At 36.8% G+C, this 24,409-nt stretch overlaps 2 protein-coding genes across 3 annotated transcripts; one reads left to right on the forward strand and one right to left on the reverse strand.

Annotated features, from left to right (window-relative positions):
- Positions 1 to 1,178: 1,178 nt before the first annotated feature.
- Positions 1,179 to 16,049, forward strand: LOC147568057 (coiled-coil protein). 2 transcript variants are annotated; one of them, XM_086654506.1, is made up of 25 exons: positions 1,179 to 1,764; positions 1,987 to 2,154; positions 3,721 to 3,795; positions 4,176 to 4,254; positions 4,879 to 4,943; positions 5,066 to 5,155; positions 5,529 to 5,618; positions 5,768 to 5,854; positions 6,109 to 6,192; positions 6,414 to 6,533; positions 6,691 to 6,722; positions 7,271 to 7,403; positions 9,334 to 9,888; positions 10,813 to 11,363; positions 11,462 to 11,525; positions 11,611 to 11,713; positions 11,831 to 11,982; positions 12,543 to 12,668; positions 12,859 to 12,929; positions 13,402 to 13,464; positions 13,965 to 14,037; positions 14,867 to 14,986; positions 15,397 to 15,474; positions 15,570 to 15,620; positions 15,719 to 16,049. In XM_086654506.1, the coding sequence occupies exons 1-25, from the start codon at positions 1,534 to 1,536 to the stop codon at positions 15,830 to 15,832; spliced, it is 3,375 nt and encodes a 1,124-aa protein (XP_086510632.1). In that variant the 5' UTR covers positions 1,179 to 1,533; the 3' UTR covers positions 15,833 to 16,049. The 2 variants fall into 2 exon arrangements, with proteins under 2 accessions (XP_086510632.1, XP_086510633.1); XM_086654507.1 differs by having other exon boundaries at positions 4,884 to 4,943.
- Positions 16,050 to 18,657: 2,608 nt separating this feature from the next.
- Positions 18,658 to 23,559, reverse strand: LOC147568058 (vacuolar protein-sorting-associated protein 37 homolog 1-like). Its single transcript, XM_086654508.1, has 7 exons — positions 23,279 to 23,559; positions 22,644 to 22,865; positions 22,335 to 22,422; positions 19,422 to 19,461; positions 19,300 to 19,346; positions 19,087 to 19,207; positions 18,658 to 18,973 (listed from the first exon to the last, which is right to left on the reverse strand). The coding sequence occupies exons 1-7, from the start codon at positions 23,293 to 23,295 to the stop codon at positions 18,813 to 18,815; spliced, it is 696 nt and encodes a 231-aa protein (XP_086510634.1). The 5' UTR covers positions 23,296 to 23,559; the 3' UTR covers positions 18,658 to 18,812.
- Between the last annotated feature and the right edge of the window lie 850 nt (positions 23,560 to 24,409).

The raw sequence follows: 24,409 nt of genomic DNA on the forward strand, positions 1-24,409 counted from the left end.
AATAGTTTCCGGGGTAAGAAATTTTAAAGGGAATATGTAAAATTTTAGAGATTTTCCGGGGAAATAAATTTTAAGGGGAAATAAAAAAAAATACTCCACCTCACCTCAATCTATCTCCACCTCACCTCACCTCTTTGTCTTCTCCGATTTGGTCGCCGGCCGGAAAATTTTCCGGCCGGCGACCATTAAAAAAAAAAATATATTTTTTTCACTCTCTCTCTCTCTAGAAACTCCGGCGAAGGGCCCTTCGCCGGAGTCCCGGTCTGTTGACGATCTGGTCTGTTGAAGAACAGACCGGAACTCCGGCGAAGGGAAACCCCTTCGCCGGAGTTTCTAGAGAGAGAGAGTGAAAAAGAAATTTTTTTTTTTTTTTTAATGGTCGTCGGAGAAGATAGAGGTGAGGTGGAGAGAGAGTGAGGTGAGGTGGAGAGAGAGTGAGGTGAGGTGGAGAAGTATTTTGCTTTCCCCCTAAATAAAATTGGTCCAAGTCTTCACACCCCGGAAACTTTTTAGCTTTCCCCAAAGCGCTGGCCTTTTATTTGATCTGAAAATATTCACTATTACAGATGAAAGCTTAGAAGAATTTTGTCTTAAACTCGAAGGTTATTTGAAGTATGGCATGCGATCTGATATTGATGGAACTCATCAACTGTTTGCGGAACTCAAAGCTCTACAATTGATTGTACAACATAAGAAAAGCGATTGAAGTGATTGATTTCATTAGTTCTGATTATAGAGAGTTACATTTTCCAAATGCTTGGATTTCTTACAAGATTCTATTGACTATACCAATCACTGTAGCCTCTACTGAGAGAAGTTTTTCTAAGCTAAAATTGATCATGTCTTATCTTCGTTCCACCATGTCACAAGAAAGATGGAACGGGTAGCTAAGTTATCAATTTAACAAGATACGACGGAAGAATTTGACTATGAACGCATAATTAGTAATTTTGCATCTCGAAACGCAAGCAGAATGTTTTTGAAACATATCCCTTAGTTCATCTCTGTATGTAAATTGGATCTTCTTATATAATATATAGTTCAGGTTTACAGCAAAAAATTTATTTTTTTTTATAGCGAATTTGAGAAGGGTCCCAAGGTTTTCTTCGGTTTAGGCCCCTCAAATACTTGGGCCGGCCGTCCAGTTCTATATTAGTGCCCTCTGGCTCTTGCCTTCTATATTAGTGTCCTGTCACCATTTTGGAAGTCCCCAGAGCATCCTAAATTGTTCCAAGAAATTACTACTTACTTATTAATACCCTTCAGGGAGGGAACACAAGAAAGTAAACAGTAAACAATCCAACAATTGTTGCAGAGAAGAGAGAGAAAGATTAAAAAGAAAAAAGAATTTACCAACCCGATATCTTATTATTGTTCTCTTTCGACGAACTTCCTCCAACTTTCAACTCACCACAATTGGATCTGATCTCTGAAATTTCACAAAATTTTTTTCCCTAATTCAAATGAATGAGTTAATAATCGATTAAAAAGGATGGAGTTTCTTTCTCTTAATCTTGGAGCTATTAGTTAAAAATGCATTCAGAATCATCGTCGGCTTTCAATGAACAACTGATTGAGGGCTTTGGTAGTCCCTCTAGGGTTTTGTTCTTCGCTTCTTTTTTGTTTTCTCAAGCCGGTAGAGGAGTTGTATCAACCGGAGAAGGTGAAGGAATGGATTTGTCTAAGGTTGGAGAAAGGATTCTTAATTCTGTTCGATCTGCTAGATCTCTTGGCCTTTTACCTTCTACTTCTGATCGACCTGAGGTTTTCTTCTTTTCTCTTGATCTTCATTGGAATGATTCATGTTAAATTGTTATAGTTTTGTTTTCTAAGCAATTTATATTGACCTACTAAAATGTGGATTCATTCTTATGATCTTTTACCTATAGAATAAGAAGATAGTAAAATGAAACATGACTAGAATTTCTTAAGCTAATTGATGAAGTTTGAATGAAACGAGTTAGTTAAGCTGATCACTTGTTGCAGGTACCAGCACGGGTAGCTCAAGCAGCTGCTGTAGCGCGAGCTATTGCGTCACTCCCTCCCCATCAAAGACTATCTCTTCCATCAAGTTCTGAAGAATTGGTTTCCATTTATGGAAGCAGACCTCGTGGTCAGATCGTTGAGGAGCTAGAGGAAGACTTCTATGAAGAGGTTGGTCCATTGGTTCTAGTCTGTACTACTTGAGCTGTCTGTTTACAAAGTTCTTCCCGCCATCGACCTGGTCATGTTTAGTGTTTTGAGTCTGTTCTAGAATGAAATGAAACATCTTATGCTTAATGGCTAATGAGGTATATGAGATAGTGGTTGCTATTATTCTATAAACTATCAGCCTGTGGTGTGGCTGAGAATTTGGGGGCATGATGTGAAATTTTTTTTGGGGAAATTTTTTCTTTACGAGTAATGTATTTAGCAAAAATCCATAACGAACTAAGAGGGTGTATGATTTCCTAGCACTTATAAGATGAATCTAAGTTGGGTATTTCACTATTTTTTGCTCCTATATACTTTTAAGCAAGAACCACACACACTGAACTACACTTATTCCATAAAAACAATTAACAATAGCTACTGATTATCCATAACTAATGGTTGTTACTAATAGTTCGACATAATAATGAGTTGAGAAAATAAGCAAAAAGTTAATGAGGGAGAGTGTTGAACTTGTGACCTCATGCTTGCTGTTTAAGATGTAAACCGATGAAGCTACATTTCTTTTTTGAATCATTTCAGACTGTCAAATTATTAGATTTAAATTATGTATTTAGGAGCCCTTTGTTATTTGGGAAACTCTTGTAGTTTGAGGGGGCTGGAGTGACCGCTCTGGTCGCACCCCATCAAAGATCACCATGCCACTCTATTTTGAGCAATTTTACTTAATTATTTTTCAGTCTCCAAATCATCTCATAGTTTTTGACACGACTCGTGACTAGGTTCATCATAGGCTTCCCATTACATATTAGGCCATCAACCCATGAGAAAACCTTATCACCATTGTCGCTGATTGTGTAGAGCCAAACCAGTTCAGTTCACTTGCATTACATGAGCAGTAACTCAGAACCTTAAACAGTTGAGAAAACATGCTAATTGATGACGATTCTTATGCTGATGAAGATCATGAACTGGAACAAAAGAAAGGAGACAATTTTGACAGTATCAATGATCAGTCCCAATGAATAGGATAGAATGGAAAATCCACTCACTATCTAAAAAAGACCGCTATTGTGTAAAAAAGTTTATGGTTTCCCTTGGTAGAAAAACATTTGTTTAAAAGAAGTGTCAAATGTTTGCTTCAAGAATTGGGTCTTCTTTCTTCACTTATAATTTCTTCAAACTGTTTGATTCAGTTTTATTATATGTATATTCGTTTCTTTATCTCGTGTAGTTTGATCTGGTGGTATTTCATGGTTTACACATTAATGATTTTATAGATTCCTGTTGGTCTCATACAAACTGAAGAAAATATTAGTATAATGATATGCAAACTGGTGGTCTCATACAAGCTGCTGGACGATTCTATTTGAATAGTTGAGCATTCTCAATATTATTTTTGCTAACATGCATTTTATTTGTGTGTTATCCTCTTAACTTGCATAAAAGCATTATGCATTTCACTATTATGGATATCCACCAACAAGACTGAAGAAATTTTTCTACAGCATTCTCTTAGTTCTTATTTATTGTATTTGAATAAAAAATTGTTACATTTCATGTATGCAGGATTTTGATCCAGTTAAACATGTTTTAGACCATATTCCATCTGAAGAGAGTGATGCAACCTATTTTGAGGAAAAGGTAATACTGCAACATATTGTTGAGATTTGTCTTTCCTGAAGGTATCACGTTACTGCACAATGAACAATATCTATTTAAGAAATGTCTTCTTTTCCTGTTCCCGTGGTAGTTGTATATCGTGGATGCACTTTACTGATAACTGGCCGTCTACTACCCTATATAATTTTATTACGTGATACAGTTCATCTGAAGGCCGTCTATCATGCCGAAACAGTTACGGATTATTCTTCTTTCTTTTTGCCCGTCCGATTAGTTCCTCTTTTGTTTTTTTTGTATCAACAGGTTGTTGGTCTTTTGTCGTAGTCTCGTACATAATTATTCCTGAGACTGGTACATTTTATTCATGAATTATCAGCAGTTTGCATTCTTTCCTTTTACAGGCCACAACTAGATTAGCACAACTGGATCGGATATCTGAACGTTTGTCACGCCATGTTATGGAGCATCATGAAGAAATGGGTATGATATTCAAGTAAATCTACTGTGTACACATTATTTTGGTGGCTTCCAGGGCGCTAATTTGTGGAATACAACACATTAAAGTTCTGAGATGAGTCCATACTGCTTTATTTTTAGCTGCTTGTGGAATATCTCTAAACTTTGAGTTATACTGCCCTCCTGGTGTCCATCGATGAGACCTCATAGGCGCTCCATAAGATTAAGGGTGGAGAATCTTGTTGTGTGCATTCAAGTTTCTGTATGAACCATTTCTTATAAAACACAAGCAAGATATATACACTTATTTAACACATTTTTGTGTTGATTATTTTATATATTCAACATAAATTCGTTTCAGCTTTCAAATTTTTTATTTTATTTTATTGAACATTCACTATGATTGCCAATTTTTCTAACTACTAATGTGTTACATGTAGCCAAGGCTTCAAAAATTTCTTAGTTAATAAAATACCAGTTTCAAAAGTATTATGCAATAGACACGACGATCTTGATTTTGTTTCACTTATATGAGATGACGTTCCTGATCTTGTCAGACTTTCTACCTAGATTTGTTGAGGGGGCAAAACTAAAGTAAGGGTTCTATCATTCTCAAAGTTTAATGAAAATTTTATTATTTTCTGTTAGTGAAGGGGATGAATCTAGTGGGGGAACTGGAGCAAGATTTGAAAGTCGCAAACGTCATTTGCATGGTAAGCCTTGCTCACTAGGAAGCACGAGATTCATTCTTTCAGTAACAATGAGGAAATCTTATTTAAGTTCTTCAATGTATTAGGTACTTTTAAATGTAGTTAATCTTGTCGAAATTTTGCAGAACGGAAGGAGACATATAACCTCTTCAATGAACGAGGTATCACGGGATCTAGTTGTCAACTCAAAAGCCAGGAAGAAACAAGCTCTTCTGGTACAGATCTACTTGAGAAAAAAATTAATTGATAAATGTATCTAGGATATTGTAGTTGATTTTCAGTTGTCTATCTCCTCTATATGGGTGGTGGCATTGATTGCTTGAATTGCTTTGCTCCTATGCAACACAACCACAACCTACATAGTAGGGGGACTAAAGAGTGAAAAGGCAAGATTTTGTTATATCACACTTGATTATAGTAGATTTTTGTCGAAGGATTAGATTGACCATCAAGTAACCCAATCTGGATTCTGGAATTCTAGAAATGGTTATGTTATTTAACTAAGGTTGTAGGAGTAGATCACATTAAAATATTTATTGCCTTCATCGCGTTGGAGATTGTGGCTTTATGATATCTCGGAACTTGCAGGACATGCTCCCAATTCTAACTGAACTACGCCACGCAGCTGAGATGCAAATGTCACTTGAAGCCCATGTCGAGGAAGGAAATTTCTTTAAGGTGGGGGTGTTGTTCTTCATTTCACATACTGGTGGTTGACTTGGTGCTCCTTCTCCCTTTCCAGAAAAAAAGAGGGGGTGGGGCGCACTGTTCATTTGTAAATCATTGTACACACTATTGAATACTTATTTATTTATTTTCCGATTCAGGCATTTCAAGTTCTATCAGAGTATTTACAGGTTTTGGATAGTTTGTCAGAGCTTTCGGCTATACAGGAAATGAGCCGTGGAGTTGAGGTGAATTTTCTTTTTCTTTTGTTTGTGTGTTTTTGTTTTCTGGGGTACTCCTTTCGGTGTGCATTATAAGTCTGATATGTGATACCATGCATTGCTCTTGATCGAATGCAAAAAAAGCACAGGACTGGTTATGGTGTCTGTGAAACGAACTATGTTTATCTGTTCACCTTCGGTAGTAGTTTTTTTGTTACCTCTAGTGGGTAGTAGTTTTATTAGTTTTTACATCTTGTTTTGTATCTTAATGTTTTCGGCAGGTTTGGCTAGCAAAGACTCTTCAAAAGTTAGACTCGCTCTTGCTTGGAGTTTGCCAGAAATTCAAACAGGATAACTATCTGACTGTCAGTAAATCCATAACTATCTTATCTATGTTAGAATTAGAAGCATTATAGGCTGTTCAAACTTCAAAGCAGTTGTTTATTTTAATGATGAAATAAGAACCATATTTTGCAACTTCAAGCAAATGGATAAGCTGGATCACATCTCATGTATTTAGCTTGTTTTATATGACACAGCTTAATTTAATTCTTTGATCATTCTGAGTCTTGAAATTGCTTTCCAGGTGGTTGATGCATATGCACTCATTGGGGACATTGCTGGTCTTGCTGAAAAGATTCAGAGTTTCTTTATGCAAGAGGTTCTCTCAGAGACTCATTTTGTGTTGAAAAATATTCTGCAAGAGGTAAATGCACGCCAACTGAGCATCCTCTACCCCCAGTTATCTTTTGTCTTCATTTTTCATTATTTTGATATTTTTCTACAGCCTGCATCTTATTTAGTTTGTTTCATCATTTCATGGTGAACTGTCTTCTAAAATGGTTAGTTAATTTTTTTTGCAGGATCAAGAATTACATAATATGCAAAAGAGTAGGTATGGCTTTACACCTCAACCACCTTTCTACTCTTTCCTTGATGCAGCTAAACATTTTCTTATTAACTATTTGGATCGGAAATTATGAAGTTCTTACTACTTGATTCTTTCCTCTTGTAATTGTTTTCTGCCCGTGGTGCAAATTGCAAAAGTTGTATATTCCTTCTTTGTTTCTGCATTTTACCTCACATTTATTTCATATTTTAAATTGCCCCACCTTATCTTAGTATCTTAAAACTGTAACTAATTGCTTATTTCTTGATTTTCTCAAGCCTGCATTGTGCCATAGTAATGGCTTCTATGTTTAAGTTGATTAGTAAAAGTTAAGCTACCATGGTTGTAGTGAAAACAATTCGAGCAGATCAACATACTTGTACAGTTATACCTAAGTAGTTCGTTCTGGGTAGACAAGAGCAACACATATGTACGCAATTGTGAAAAAACCTTCAATCACTCAAAGTGAGAGGATACGATCCTCTTTCATTTCAGAGTGACCACATACACACATATGCATATATTATTTGTTTTAATCGAACTTTCTTTTCCAGACTTACCTACAGCGATCTCTGCCTTCAGATACCGGAATCCAAGTTCAGAGAGTGCCTGTTAAAAACGGTCGGAGTTTTATTTAAGTTGATGTGCTCTTATTATGCCATCATGGACTTTCAGCCAGACAGAAAGGTTAGCAAACTACATTTTCTACATCCTGATTGCTCTTGTTATTTACGTTTGCTTTATTTCAATACAGATTATTTATGTCTCAACTTTCAAGTGACTTAGGTTTCTGTTTTTCGAATAATAGGTTGGTTTTTCAGTGAGTTGATTCATTTGAATCACTAATTTTCTCATCTATATCTAGTGGCCATTTGGCCACTTATTTGCTTTCTTCACCAGGTGGTCGACTGGAATTATATTCGTTAAATAAGTTCAAGAATATCTTTGACTATTTGTGATTTTACTGTAAAGTTTCTCACTGCTGATTTTGTTACCTTCAAAAGTTTCAGTTCTTTGTTACTTTGTTGATTTCCTGTCTATCCCGAGGTAAATAGTAGATATAATAATTACAACAGTAGTAATAAAAATGATAATAATAATGGTAATGATAACAATTACTAATAATAAGTCTTCGCAACCTAAGTTGTTAAAGATTTTTTTTTTGAAAAGAAAATTCAATTAAAACGAAAAAGAAACTATACAAGAGACGGAGGGAGAGAGGAAAAGGGTTGGTTCAGTTATGCGACATTTCACATAACCCAAGCCTCCCAATTCCTAACTACATCCAAAAAAGAAAAAAATTTAAAGTCGTTGACCCCACTAATCCAGTAGTGTATAGTCCCTTTCACATCTTCCACATCAACTGTCGAAAATAGGTTTGATTCCTTAAAGATCTTATCGTTCCGGTCCTTCCATAGACACCAGACTATAGCTACCGGCACCAGATTCCAAATATCCTTTTTGGTTCCGGATTTCTTCAGACCATTCCACTGTTCGAACATGTTAATAATAGTGTTTGGTCTGCACCAATGAACTTTCAGGGAGGTTCCAAAATAGTCCCATAGGTCTGAAGCTACCTTGCATCTAAGGAATAGGTGATCAACCGATTCCTCCTCGGCTTTGCATAAAATGCATCTGTTTGCCATTTGAAATCCTCTATGCTGAAGCGATTCTACTGTAGGCACTCTTCTAATGAAGATAGCCCACACCAGAAGATTACCCTAGGAGGTGTATGTTTACAATGGAGAATTTTGACTTGGTTTAAACTCAGAACTTGATCTGAAGACGAGATCCTATCATAACACTCCTTCACACTTAGTGCTTTATCCGTTCCTTCCTTCCAAACTCTCTTGTCTTTATCGTTGTTCAGCTGAAACCCATGTAAGAATTCGCACAATGCCACATACTGGGGCACCTCCCAGTCATTTAGATTTCTCCTTGTGCACACATGCCAACTCGAGTGCTCCCTATCAAATATATCACTTACCCAAGCTTTTTGGTCTACCGTGATGTCGAAAATCATAGGAAATCTAAATGACTGGGAGGGTTGGCTTCATGACATTATCCCTTGTCTTGCATGGAAGAGCTTAAGCGTGGTATAGTCAGTTTCATTTTTTTGTTCAGAAAAGAGACACCAAATTGAATATCTTTTGCCCAAAAAGTATGATTTTGAAAGGGACCAAGAGAGGGAAGGGTTCTATATCTTCCGATTTATAATGGTTTTAATTTTGTTTCTGAAGAAATAATAATTATCCTCCATATTTGCTGAAAAATACTTTATCTATGAACACCTTTATAGTAGAAAGAAAATGACTCGTAGGTTTTGTGGAGGCTATGAGTAGTTACTTCGGCAAGCTGCACTAGGCAAGTTAACCAGACCATTCCTGGCCTTGCCTAGAGCTTAGACCAGTATGATACTGGTATACTTCACAATAACTTCGTTATTCATATGAACTGTAGATTTCCTTACGAGACCGTTTTTGTTTTGTATTTTTTATGGTGTTCATCTATAGGTTTGTCAATTTGAACAATATAGACCTAAAAATTGTTGGTTGTGTTTTATACATTTGTTGCTGGATAAATGGGGTGGTTTTGGATTTTTATACCTTTATTTCAGGATTCAGATAGCACTGCAAGTAATGGTTACTCAGAAGGCGTTCCTCACTCTGATTCTGTAACAAGTGTACCTAGTAACTCCAGCACTGAAAATGGCCATCAATCTGAATCTTCGGAAAGAAAACTGAGTTCGTCTGCAGCAAATGAAACCTTAGCAAGTAACTCATCTCTAGAAGACTTTCCTGGGAAGACTGAGGCCGCTTCTTCAGATGCTCTTAAACCAGTTTCCGGGGTACAGGAAGATGGTACTGGAACATCAAGCAGTGAATGGCCTTGGGATGAACTGAGGAAGGATGCTATAGGATTTGTTTCGCAGACATTACAGAGAGGGCGTAAGAATCTTTGGCAACTTACCACTAGTCGTGTGTCAGTGTTGCTTTCCTGCTCTGCCGTTTGTTCAACAAGTGTACACCAATTTCTGAGGAATTACGAAGACCTCAATGTCTTCATCTTGGCCGGTGAGGCTTTTTCCGGGGTCGAAGCAGTTGAGTTCAGACAAAAAGTTAAGGTTGTTTGTGAAAACTATTTTGCAGCCTTTCATCGACAAAATATTTATGTAAGTTTGATTCTGCTTTTAGTTCTGATTCATTTTAATTTTTAAATTGTTCGGAATTTCTTTATATCTGTTACTTTAGATACAGTGCAGCAAGGTGATTTTCCTCTTCAGAAGTCTTATCTAGAACTGGATTTATTTTGGGTTGACCCTATAGGTGCTTTGTATGTCATCTGGCGACTAGACTTGGATCTCTCAGTCTAATACTTCTCCTTAATTTGATTTTTCCAGCCATGGCCTCGGGGAATAATTTACTTTACAAACATGACAATAGAACTCTAGAATCCAGCTACCATATAGTATTCTGTTCATGTTAAAAATTAACTGGTTCTTTCTCAACCATATACATCTCTGATCTTCTTAGCACCTTTGAACTTCATCTTAGTGTTTGAATAAAATTGAAATATAAACAGATAGTGATATCAGAGTCCTAGCTCCTAGGTATGTTAGGTAGAGGGCGTCAGGGCGATGAATTGGTAAGCATAGGTTAGCAAATGCGTCATTGATTACAATGATTAATGATAACAATTGTAGTTGGAAGAAACTGTTTTTGGAGGCTGTTTCTTGACTATCACATTTATGTGCTTGAGTGCCAATTGCTAGTATCAGTTCAGTATGGAAACTTAACTCCTTTAAGATACTTTATATCTTTCATGTTCTACCTCAAAGAATACAAATTCCTTTTTTCATTTCCCATTTTTAAATTGGGATTATGGTATATCAGCTCTCTGTTTGAGCAGTTCTTGGTGGTGATGTATTCACTCACGGTTTACTAAGAAACTGTTCATGTGTTCGTTAACCGAGACAAGAAATATTGTTTTCTGAAACTGGGTTTCTCTATTATCATATTGACTTCATATCCTATGTTACTTCCTGAAAACGTGAAAATGTTATAAAAAAGATGATATAGATGGTTGTTTTTTCCAGGCACTAAAAATGGTTCTAGAAAGGGAGACGTGGTTGAAAATGTCACCGGACACGGTACAAGTTATTAGTTTTGCAGGGCTTGTTGGTGACGGCGCACCTATAATCGTTCCATCAGATGGTAAATCTGTGAAGATTCGAGGGTCTCATTCAATGAAACCAGCTGCCTTAATTCAAAATGGCAACCAGAACGGATTTGCTCAGTGGCTCAAAACAGGAAACCCATTTCTGTTAAAGCTGAGCCATGGTTCCAAAGAATCTCAGAATGCCTCCCTGCCATTCAATGAGGCAGCAGAATCTGGAGAGCACGAGGGGAAAGTAGTTGATATGTTACAGACTCATAAGTCAACTCGAAGAAAACCTGATGCAAATAATACGGGCTACAACAGTCCTGTTTCAGAAGATGAAAATGAGGACCTGCTTGCGGACTTTATTGATGAGGATAGTCAGCTTCCCAGTCGGATCTCTAGACCTAATAATTTGAGAAACCATTCTTCACATTGGAATGATGAGGATATTACAGCACAAACCGGGTCATCACTTTGTCTTCTAAGGTGAGAAGTTTTCTGAATCCTACATTTGGGACGTTAAGTTTATCCTATTTAGCTAATATTATGTATTTACTTTGAGCTATATGCGTGCATAAACATAGGTCAATGGACAAATACGCGAGGTTAATGCAGAAATTAGAAATAGTGAATATAGAGTTCTTTAAGGTACGCCCCAAAATGTGTTCTTCCTATTCTTGTCATCTGTCAACATTTTCATGTCATTTTTCTTAAATTATTTTCTATTTTTCAGGGAATCTGCCAGTTGTTTGAAGTTTTCTTCCATTTTATATTTGAAACTTTTGGTCAAAGGGACACTAATTCTAGTGGAAAGGGCTTGACGGATCCCCTGACATGTAAAAATTCACTTTAGCAAGCATCCTTCTTTCAATGGTCTTCAGTTTGCCGCTTCGGGTTGTTTTCGACTTCAGTAGTTCTAATGTTTCAAATATTGTCTCGTTTTTGGTGACCAGATCGGCTGAAGTCAGCCTTGTCTAGAGTTATGCAAGATTGTGATCAGTGGATAAAACCCCAGGCTGTATCATTTTCCTCCTCTTCACCCACATCTGAGGTGACACCTACTAGTCCTCTCAGCCTTGTGCCAAATACGACGTTTGGGCTGAAGGTATCTAACTTAATGTTGTATGCTGCACTTTATATGACATTTGTTTCCTGTTCTCGTTTGTACCCTTTTAAGTCTAAACAAATTGTTATCCTAGGCAAGTAGTTAGTTAATTTTGCTGTTGATTGCGAGCCTGATATTTTTGATTGTTATGTCTACTTTATGTTATTTCTTATATGAAGAACACTGTCACTGCAGCATATAAGGTGGTTACTTCATATTTTAGTGATTGTTATGTCTACTTTGATTGTTATGTCTACTTTATGTTATTTCTTATATGAAGAACACTGTCACTGCAGCATATAAGGTGTTAATTATGCTGATTGTTTAGACAATCTTAATACTAGAAAACTTTGACTTCTCTAATGAGACAATTATATATGAATATATGATTCAGAAGACTATTATGGTGTTTTAGCGTGGTCCACCCATGCATAATCTCTTCGAGGAGGTTACTTCATATTTTAGTGATTTGTGATTATACTGTAGTTTTTAATGTATTTTGGTAATTTAGGGATGCACAAGGATGTAATTTATGATATTAATATAGTTCTTTGTCACAGGAAAGATGTGCGGCGGCTGACACCATTTATCTAGTTGCACGAGTATTAAATAGATCGAAGGGCCATCTTCAGTCAATGCTTTCCCAAAATAAGACTGCTACAGTTGAAGATTTCTATGTTAATTTGGTTTGTTTACTTGCTAATTTATTTGTTATGACTTTGTTTCTTATGTACGCATATGCTGACATAGTTGTTGCAAATTTTGGTTCACTTTTACAGTTGATCACCGTGTGTGGTTTGTACAGGGTTTCTTGATTTTGTAAATGTATGAGGTTTAGTTTTTAAACTTATAGAAGAAAATTACTGCTGTCTGCAGGTGGAATGTGTACCAGATCTCACAGAACACATTCATAGAACAACTGCGAGGTTGCTTCTTCATATCAATGGGTAAACTCACTTACATATAGCTGAGTCATGCATGGAATAAAATCTTTTGCATGAAGCATTAGTTAATTAGTTGCATGGTTGCACCGGAGAGGATATTCTATCATGCTATTGCACATATAGAGAGTTTATTTTATGTATGGGTTGTTACCTTCATCTACAAGTTCCTACTGATCTGATTCCTAGTTAGATGCCAAGTTGTCCAGTGGCGGTCCTGATCCAGATAGGTTGTGTCCTCAACAGGCCAAATACCCCCGACTTAATTAATCAAAATTGGTCATAAATCAGGGAGAAATAGAGAGAAGATGGAGAAGGGGGCCTGTGGCAGAACTAAAGTGCTCGAGCAAGTTATCTCACGTTTAGGATTTCAATAATTATCTTTCTTATGTTCTTCAAATGTTTAAATTACGAACAAATTCGATGAACCAAGGACCATATGTATAGTAGACTGCTCTGATGGTAGACATTATTTCAGGTATGTGGATCGAATTGCTAATGCTAGATGGGAGCTGAAAGAGCTTGGACTAGAGCATAATGGGTAACCTTTCTTTGAATTCTCTTAGATAGTCGTGGTAGCTTGGCTGTAACATGTTTAAATGATTTCAGAAGTAATCATTTATGAATATGTGGCAGTAACTAGTAAGTATTAACCATTATAGGGAATTATGCGTAGCGATTTTGACATACACAGCGCATGATGATCTGTGTATGGGAGTATTAAGTGCGTGTAGTATTCAGGTTACTTCCTGCTTGTGGCTTAAACAATCAATGATGGACATCTTGCGACTTGCGAGACATTACCATATTGCTCAAGATTCATGCAATTTAGTTTCTAATGTAGTATTTGCTTTTCGGTGTGATGGCAGAGACCCTCTGTCATGGTGTGCTACTAAAATTTGTAACTTTCTTGTTGCAAATTCTGATCATTTTGATTTGACATGTCCCAGAACTCAGTGAATTATGTTAGTTTTCTACTAAGATCAAGCTTGTGTTTGATAAACAAACTCAGCCTTTGACCTGTGTATTTGAATTCTAAAGGTATGTTGATTTGTTGCTGGGAGAGTTTAAGCATTATAAAACAAGGCTGGCCCATGGGGGAATAAACAAGCAGGTAATACATCTTAGTATTGTTCTATTTTCTTCAAGCCATAAGTTTTGTGATTATGCCCTGATTTACCCATGTGTTCTTTTCTATGTGGAAATTCTGTTTTCTTTTGAACTTATTTGAAAATTTTTTCACCTGATGACTAGACGTTGATCCTACAATTGTTTATCTGTCTACGTATCACAATTTACATTTCAGGATATTTATTTGTTAATAATTTTGTTTCATTGCAAGAATTCGACTCCCTCTAGGCATACATAAATGGCCCATTAATTTACCAAATCAAAATGGACTCCTGCATTTTGAGTTGGAATGGACCAAGCGAAACCTGCAAGTTTCTTGGAAATTGAAACATTTAGAATTTAAAATAATTGTAAAGTAACCATATAAGGAAATAAGACGAGACATGAAACAATAAGCAAAAAAACTGGCCACCTAATGCGAAAAAGCGATATGTACATCTACATATATAAGTATTTATATGTATGTATATATATGTATGTATATATATGTATATGTATGTATATATATATGTATATGTATGTATATATATGTATATGTATGTATATATATGTATATGTATGTATATGTATGTATATGTATATGTATGTATATGTATATGGAGTTGCACATACTTTTCGATGTTCACATCCTTCAATCATCAGTTCGCTTTGGTACCTGAGTCCGTTTGTACTTGTCGAGATTCCCTACTCTCTGATAACATTCAACTTGTAGATGTTAATATTTTTATTTTTTTGGAGTAGAGATGCAGTAGTACAAGCAGACCCAAGATATTGGACTATTAGACACTAATCAGTAATAAGTATGATTTCAGGCTCAAGACCTCCTTTTGGAATATGGACTAGAAAATGTTGCCGAGACACTTATTGAAGGTCTATCAAAGGTCAAAAGGTGCACAGATGAAGGACGAGCTCTAATGTCACTAGACCTTCAGGTTATCTTCAAGCTAATATTCACGCATTTTACTATTTTGCTGATTGTCTATTAATGCCTTCTTTAGGGGTCCCTGTTGTTCTTTTCACCTTTTTAATTAGATCACACTGTACACAGAGAAGATGAAACTCTTAAAATTTTGAAATGATTTGAAAACAAAATCACATTTTCAAGTTAGGGTCTCTGTTCCTAATTAACTTCTTCATTGATATATGTATATCTCCACTAACACAATAGTTAATACTGGATTTTCACCCAAGGGTAATGAAAGCTGCATAATCTTTTTAATGGAAAGAAAACAGTTCATCAAACTAATGATGCATAGGATAAATATGGGTGAAATCAAGTTGTTAGCCGAACTTACTTGTTCCATTGACTAACAACATGAAAGTGCATAATTGTTGATTTCAGGTCTTAATTAATGGGCTAAAACATTTTGTGGCCATAGATGTGAGGCCTAAGTTGCAAATGGTTGAAACTTTCATCAAGGTAAACTATAAATTGATCAAATCTGAGTTCTAGATGTGTGTTTTACTTGAAGGACTTCAATTAGCTAATCGTATCCTCTTACTTGTATATTATAGGCTTACTACCTTCCCGAAACCGAATATGTTCATTGGGCTCGTGGTCATCCTGTAAGAAAATACTGTTTTTTAGTTGGACATGGTATCTTATTACCTTTGCCTATATCATTGGATAATGGATACTGAAAAATTAGCCTTTGCTCTTTCAGGAATATAGCAAAACTCAGATAGTAGGACTGGTCAACCTTGTCGCGGCAATGAAAAACTGGAAAAGAAAAACCAGGTTAGAAATTCTAGAAAAGATTGAATCAGGAGGTATGTAATTTTGTAACGGGTGTTTATATTCCGTTTGATTATTCCTTTTCTCATTGTATTTCGATAATGTAATGTCGATGTCGTCATAATCTCCATATAATGAGTGGACTTTCCAGGGTTTGTATATTTTACCAGTAAGCTCCAATAGTTCAGTATCATAATTTTTTACATTAACATGTAAGCTCGAAATCCAATCGAAGGCACCAATATATATATAATTTTTTTTGCATTGTGAATGTTATTTAAGGCAACTGTTACCCTTTGCAGATATAGTTGGTATTTTCTTTGGGTTTTTTTTCTTAAAGAGATGAAGCAGATGAGAGAAAGAAGTGAAACAGACTGAACAAGGAGAAAAACAATTAAGTCACAAGTATATATATATTGGTGAGAGCCCCTAGGAAAATGAGAAACTGTGAAATTCTTTCTCTCATCTCTCTGTTGACCAACACCATTTCTATCATATCTCTTTTTTCCTCTTTCCTATCTCCCCTCTCTCTTCTCTCTCTCTCTCTCTCACAGTTCCCATGAATAGAAAGAATTTCAGGCAAAACTTTGAAATCCTCATTTGAGAGAAGAGTTCTTTGCTACTCGACCAAATGAGTTCTTTGGGTGCTTATGTGGTCGATGAAACCTTCAAAGGAGGGTTTCATCGTAAACCTACTTGAGGGGATGAAACCCTCCATGTGTGTTCCCACAATTTGATAAAATTCGTTCTCTCTTTAAAATTTTATACTCTGCAACATTTTTTTGTTTTCCCTCTGCGGGCTAAAATTGCGACTGTAGTGCTAATCACCGCGAAATAGCGGGAACTAACCTAGGAGCATCTCCATGGAACACTCGAGAAAAACTTTAAGAATTGTAAGTGTTAATTAGATGCTCTTTCTTAAGAGCATCTCCAATGCAAAACCCAAAAAGTTTTCTATTGGTCTTATGTGTCAAATTCTAATAGAGATTCTCATTGTTACATGGCGAAAATAATCATGTCAATTCGTATGTGATATGGTTATTTCTTATAATAAATATTGAGTTATTTGGAAAATAAGAAGACTTGATTTCTGTTAGTTCAAACTCAAATACAGATTAGTTGGACAACTAGAGATATCTCAAGCGGGTCCTCCTTTAAGTTTAGTGTGTCCTCTTAAGGTATATCTATTAACTACCTCTACAATATACCGGAGATCCAGATTGAGTTTTGGATTAAACAATTTTTTTAACAAAAACTATAAAAATCATATGTGGCACTTAAAGTTTTTAAGACCGAGTGTTGAATGGGAGATGTTCCAACTGACAAAGAAATGACACTCTAGACTTTTTTGTTTCTCTAACGGATACCTAAAAAATAACTCGATCTAGCGCACTCTTAAATTCAATAGGAAAAAATAGTGAAAAAATAAATCTTAATCGATTTAAATTTTGAAGTTTAAATTTGATGAGGTGACACTTAGGGAAACTCAAGAAGAGTAGAAGACACTTTAATTTTAGAGTATAGTAAATGATCCACCATCATCATAGGGTGTTTGATGAAGTGTTCTATTGAAGAAGGTTTCTAACAAAAAATTTAAAAATCTCAAGTGACAATTTACGTGTTAGTGTTCGAGTGTCCCATTAGAGATGCTCTAACATGCCACTCACGCACATAAGCTGACATGTATTTCCAAAAAGGGTGTTAAGCTAACATGTGCAGCTGAATGAAACATTTTATTGCATTGTTTCTCTGCAGGCAACTCTCAAATTTTAAATGCAAGGCGTTAATCCACCACTATCTGGCTTAGTGGTTGGATCCACACTCTGCATACTGAAGGTCCTAAGTTCGATTTCCATGGAAATAGAAATCCATGATAATTGTACTTGGGTATAAATAAGATAAGTATGAATAAGCACGCTCTCATGCCCCATGACTGACCTAAGGGTTATATACGGTCCTTAGGGCACACGATGTCTTTGAGATGGTAGTTACTGAACCTATCCAGTTCATGATGTATGCATGTCATGTATTGATGTAATGACTCTTGAGTCCATATAAAAAAAGAAGTGTGCAAGAGATTATGGTAATAAAAAACCTAATTAGACGATCACATGCTTTAGGGAAACAACAAAAGTTTTTGGGTAAAAAATATTTGGCCAATTTTTTCAGTTAAAGGGGTTGCCAACAAACTGTCATTGTGATCTTTAACATAAATTTTTTTCAGAGTCCATGTCCCCTCTCATTCTCTAACCACTAATTCTCTCTCTCCCCCTCTCTCTCTCCTCCCTCTCACGGCTAAATCTCTCTCGCTTTCTATCTCATCTCACTGCTCCAGCGAAAGAATGGATTATATTCCTCGAAATTCCTTCGTTTTAGACAAAAGTATTGGGTTTTGCCTGAAACACTAAAAACCCTTTATCGTGGGTTTCTAGTGATAGCATCATCAACATTCAATCATGGGTTTCATCGTCGATCAACCACGAAATGTAGCATACATTTCATGGGTAGCTAACCACAGAGATGTGTGGTTGACCGACCATGAAACCCTCAAGAAATTTGTTGCCCTGAAATTTTTTATGACCCCCCAAAATTGTTGCAAATCCCTTCATAAAAAAAATCCATTGCTTGCTGACTTTACTACCAATCCATATTGAATTGCAAGAACGCCAATCTCATAAATACATTTTTTTTTTCTAATTTCAAGTTGGAACTCCATGGCTAAAATCTTTGAATGTGAGTGACCTTAAAACGTTTGCATAATATCATCCGAAACGAACCCATTGTCTACCTCTACCTGTCTTGTATAATGGTCATCCATATAAAGGATGGTAATGGATAGCACTAGGATTCTAAACAGAACAATAATAACATCCAACCACAATGATTATGAGTTCATGAGAAAATACAAGAAAAGTTTTTAATTGGAAATTGTTATTCTATTTGATACAACAATCAGATAACTAAAATAGAAAGAAAATCGTTTACTAATCATATATAGATATACATTTGATCCCCATCTCCATTTACCCAAAGGATGTCTTGGCAGCAAGGTGTGTAAGTGCTTGTTTGTGGTAACTCGTACGGAGCTTCTTGTACTTGTGAACAAATGCAACCAGATCGATTTCCTTCTCGATGAGTTTCTTATGAAGGATCTCTGATTCCTCGTCTGTCTTATTCATAGTATCTGCACAAAGGAAAACCAATACCATTCCCATTGATTAATATCTCGAAGGTGTGAGACCTCACCTCCTCAAAGCATGAGTGAGACTTCTTATCGACAACTAATGAACAACTTACCTTGCAATTTTTGAAGCAACATGGAAGGAGAAAACGACTGCAAGGTTTCTTCCTTCTGTCTTTCTAATTCATCCAGTTTCTCTTGAGCTGCAGCTAGCTCTGACGTTCGGATGATTCTGCACTGTCACTCCAAAAAGAGAATTGGATGTCAGTAAAGCAGCAAATTGCAAGCTTTTCAAGTAGAAAGTAATAAGAAGATCATCTAATGTTCACCTGATTCCTAAGCTCCAAGATGCTTGGCTCCTTTTCAATATTTTCTCCTAATTTATATAGAAAGATTAGAACATTGTGATCTTCAGAGAAATATAATAACATAAGTGTAAGAAGATACTAACTTGCGAGCTGCAAAGTTTCCTTCCGAAGTTCATCTCTTAGCTAATGATTGACAGGAAAAGGAAGAGAAAAGGTTAGAAAACAATCTTAAAGAAAACTAAAAGTTACAAACACAACAATTACGAGACTGGAATTAAAGTATAGAATAGAGGATAAAGATAAAGTGCAACCAAGGATTATATTAGTCCATAATTAATTAAAACGAAGACATCAATTTCGGTCGTTCTTGAAGCCCTGGATTTTGATTTATCCGTCCCTTGTCTATATATCGATGTTCCGGTATTTTCTGGAAGCCCAAACATTTGCTCATCTCTATATATCTGACACCAAATTCCATAACATTTGCAGTCCCCATGAACTCAACTTCCCTTTCCCCTAAGGTCTCGGTCTTGACCGAAGAGTCTTCAAACACAAGTCGAGATTCCCCATCACATTTATCAGCTGTTTCTTCCTCTATAATATTCTCTTGGCTGCCCAATCGAGAAAAACTAGCTGTTTCTGCCCAACCACCTGTCACCGTTAGTTATATGGAGGATGCCAGTGACGTATCCGGGGCAATACCTTCATTTTCCTGCTGATCATTACCATCTTCCACTATCTCCTGGTGAAATTTCCTCAGCCCGCCCTACATTTTCATTTGACGATGTCACTTGAACAGTCAAAGTTAGGTTCACAGGAATCGTCCCTATGGTTGAGTTATCGATATTAGGACCACTTCCTCTACTATCTTATTTCCTAAAGCCTTGTCCTCCACAAGATGCAAGCTAGATGCCTTCGAGCACTTCCCACTTGACTTCCATCCCACTTTCTTGGGCTTGTGATTCTATCTTCTTCTCTTGTATTTTCGCCCATTCACTTTCTGACAATGGGCCTCCAACTGGAACAGACTCGGGTAACACCCCGGCACAGAGATTGAGTCTCCAACGGTCAGATATGCTTAGTCAACCCACCTAAACCTAATTCTACTCAGTGTCATGTCCACCATATTGATTTTACAAGACTTTTTCACCAAAACGAGGCCGGCATTGAAGTCTTCAAACATCACTTGCCAACCCGACCTGAAAGGTCTAAGGTTCTGCACACCTTCCTCGGTTAACTTTTGAATCTCCGACATACCATCCAATCCAATTATGTAAAAAAAGTGGAATTCAACTCAATCAGATGAGGGTTATTGGCGGCTGACAGTCTGAAAGAAGAGGCACGATTAATGATTGGTGATGGGGGAGGAAGTTCTGGTAACTGTTTTGGCAGGGTTTAGATGGCAATGGTTGGATTGCAGGAAGTTGAGGTTGATCCAGGCGCGATAGAGGATGGTGGAAAGATGGTAGGACGTCTTGGTCGAAGGTGAAAAGGGAGGGGTGATAATTAAATTTGTTGCATGACTGAGAGGACCCCGCAACTAGGGTTTGTGACTAGTAGTTTGGATTCATGGATGTGTTGTCGGTGCAAGGGGGTAGAGGGGAGGGATGTCTGGTTTAGCTGCTGAAGGATAAGCAGTCCGAAAGGGTAAAGTAGGTTAGGTTTCAAGGTGCCGAAGGATATGGGGATTTAGTTGAAGGAAGAAAATTTGACGGCTCATGGTTCTTTGTCAAAGCCGTTAAATGTCGGGAACGTGAAGTGGTTTGACGTAGGAATTGTTGGGTTTTGAGATTCCTAAGACTTCAGTGTCTCCTGTAAGGGAACTTCCAAAACTTTGAGACAATTCTAATTCATTCTTCTTGTTTCCAATGCAGGGAAACAAAGAGAAGACCTATTCTCCGAGGAGTCTGCAATCATGTAGACACGTACACAGTTTACACAATCATTCTACATTCTTCCGAACACGCAAACCAGATCATTCTCACAGTATTTGTCCAGCCACTACTCACCTGAGTTCAGGCAAGTGTGTGTCTGAGCACGAGTTAAAACCGCAAGTTCCGCCACAGCGGCAGAGCCTTCGACGAGAACAATGTAGACTGATTAAAGTTCTTCCATTTTTCCACTATCTTTATCTTGTTCTTTGACAATCTTGAACTCGAAAGTTTTTCTTTCCAAGAGTAGAATCTTCTCGCTGATTCTGCAACGATTAGAATCAGCAAGGAGCTCCATACTGACTGTCTTAACCCCTTTAGGGACGTGAATGTGTAAGAGATTCTCTTTCCTCTCTCTCTCTCTCTCTCTCTCTCTCTCTCTCTCTCTCTCTCTGTCTATTTGGTAGTATTCTTTCAATTATCTATATAACTCTTTCACGCAAATATTTTCTCAGCAATCAAAGGGAAGAATGATAAGAAGCATCTAATGAGTATATCAAATTTCAGATGGTGTAGAAGTGTAGAACTACCCTTTATTCTTACAATACCCTGGGGTCTTCACAAACAAATGAGAAATGTGCGATACAGAAAACACTTGAATAATTGATTCCTATTTCAAGCCTATATGAGGGTCCTCGTATTCCTTTCTAATGTTAAAGCCAGAGACCCCCTTAGTGGAAATGATTTCAAGTTCACAACAAGGTTTCTCCTCGTCTAAAATGGACATCCTATTTTTGCTTACTTACGAGCATAGACTAACCCAAACTGTATCTTATGTTAATTAATTCTAATGTCCTAGACTTCTAGGTCAATCCTCCAACTCTATGGCACTTTATCTTTCTTATCTTTAGCAAATTGACACATTCAAAGCTAACAATGATCCCTGAAGACAGAATGATCCTACATTTCTTAAATGAACACCGAAGGGAGGGGATCATGATCAATTACAAGAAAGTATGCACTTTATTTCCCACTGAACAAATGGCGTGTTGATATTGCGAAAATGATTTAGAGAGCAATTTATGAATACTGAAGTTGAATGTGTGAAAATTCGGAATCTGCTCAAAGGAAGTTTCTAATCTACTTACCGTACGAAAAAACTTAAGAAAAGTTTATTCAACTTACATTGTTTTGAATTTTCACTTGATCAAGTGAAAATAAGAAATGGTTGTATGCATCTCTGTCAGATAGAAGCTTCCGTAACTCATCAACACTACAAATGTTAAAAATCAAAATAAATTATTTGGGCACCCAGTAGGACATGAGAGATATAATTAAAACCTTAAAATGCATTCAAACATCACTAATGAAATTGAACTTCAAATATTCCATATTCCCAAAGTCATTCGGACGCATAATATCATAACAACAACCAAGAAGAAACCAAAACAATTGGAACTAATAAAAGAAAGAAAGCTGCAAACAGAAACATACTTTTTGTCCTTCAACAGATAGATAATGCCAGCAGCCTCAGATGGTGATAGTTGAGTTTGTGAGGGGGATTGAGAGAGCTCTGAAGGTCTTTGAATATTAAGGCCACCGGAAGAAGTACTACCAGGCGTTGAGGGCCGAGAAGAATTTGTAGAGGCTCCCACTGATGGAGGATACCATGAAGATTGTGCAGGAGGGGTAGGAGGTTGTGGTTCTTGTGAACCCCTGTATATTAACAAGGTCAAAAGCTTCAAATTATGCCACAAAAAACAACTAAATACTAAAATGATCTCAAAGCTTCTCAATATAAACATAACTTAAATCTCTTCATAATAGGGTAAAATTTCAGAAATTAAGCAGTTTCAATTTCTTTTGCCCTAATATATCCAATCTCTTCGGTTAGTATAGAATCTAAGCTACGAATCAAGACACTGATTATTAGTTATTTTGATTTTGAGCTAAAACAAATAACAAGAAAGAAGGATCAAATCTGCGGTTGTACAATTTCAACCAAGTAAACATGGAAATGGAATCTAACTAGTGATTTTTATCAAAAAGCATAAAGTAAATACAATTAACAGTACTTCTCGATCAAAAGAAGATGAAACCTAAATTTAGAGAGAGAACCAGATGAATACCAGAAGGATTTGAACATGGTTGAGGGGATTGTTGGATCGTGGTATGAGATTAGATCGGGAAGTGAATAAATCCTAGAAAAACCTCTTCTCGTTCAAACAGAATAGGTAAGGAAATTAAGAGGAGAGAAAGGGATCGGTGTTGTCTAGCGGAGAAATTTCGAAGAGAGAGAGAGAGAGAGAGATCCTGCTCGTTCACAATTTGTCTCCGGGTTATTTCCCAATTAGCCCCAACTTTGTGACCAGCTTCCTGCTTAGCCCCCTACTTATATCAAAAATACCCTGATGACTCCCTTTTTCAATTACCGTTATAACACCGTTAACCAGTCATCACCTCTCTCTGCCACTTCATCTTCTCGCCACCTCATCGTCTTCACCGGTGAAGGTCGCCGGCCGGGCTATTTTCCGGCGACCTTAAACACAAAAAAAAACTTTTTCTCTCTCCTCTCTCTCTCTTTAAAAAGAATTTTTTTTTCCTCATAGATCTGTTCGCAGACCTTCGGCGAAGGGAAACCCCCTTCGCCAGAGTATTTATAGAGAGAGAAAGTGGGGAGAAATTTTTTTTTTTTTTATGTTTGAAGGTCGTCGAACGGAAAATTGGTCGGTCGGCAACCTTCGCCGGTGAAAACGATGAGGTGGCGAGAAGATGAAGTGGCAGAGAGAGGCGATGAGATGGAGGAGAGAGAAAAGATGACTGGTTAACGGTGTTATAACGGTAATTGACAAAAGGGGTCATTTAGGTATTTTTGATAAAGTAGGGGGCTAAGGAGGAAGCTGGTCACAAAGTTGGGGGCTATTTGGGAAATAACCCTTTCTCTCCTTACAAAAAGCTTTTTTTTTTGTTAAAAGCTCCTTACAAAAAGCTTGGAATTATGAATCGGTAAGTACATACGACAACCCTCAATCTCACCGTTCAATCTGTCTGCATAAAATATGTTAAGTTTTTTAAAGCCATCATCATTTGGCTGTCCAACTGGTCGATAGTGTTGACAGAAATTCCAAACAGGTCCGACCCTGTGGTGCAAGCTGGCAAAGCTTCACTTCGGCCCCCAGGGTCCAAGGGCCTCACATTAAGCTTACAAAGAAAGAATAAAAGGGGTCTATTTATTTTATCTCTATAATAAAATTATCAAA

This window comes from Eschscholzia californica, unplaced genomic scaffold (genome assembly GCF_041429995.1).
Source record: "Eschscholzia californica isolate CP2 unplaced genomic scaffold, dmEscCali1.0.p SCAF_1, whole genome shotgun sequence".
Taxonomy (NCBI): Eukaryota; Viridiplantae; Streptophyta; class Magnoliopsida; order Ranunculales; family Papaveraceae; genus Eschscholzia; species Eschscholzia californica.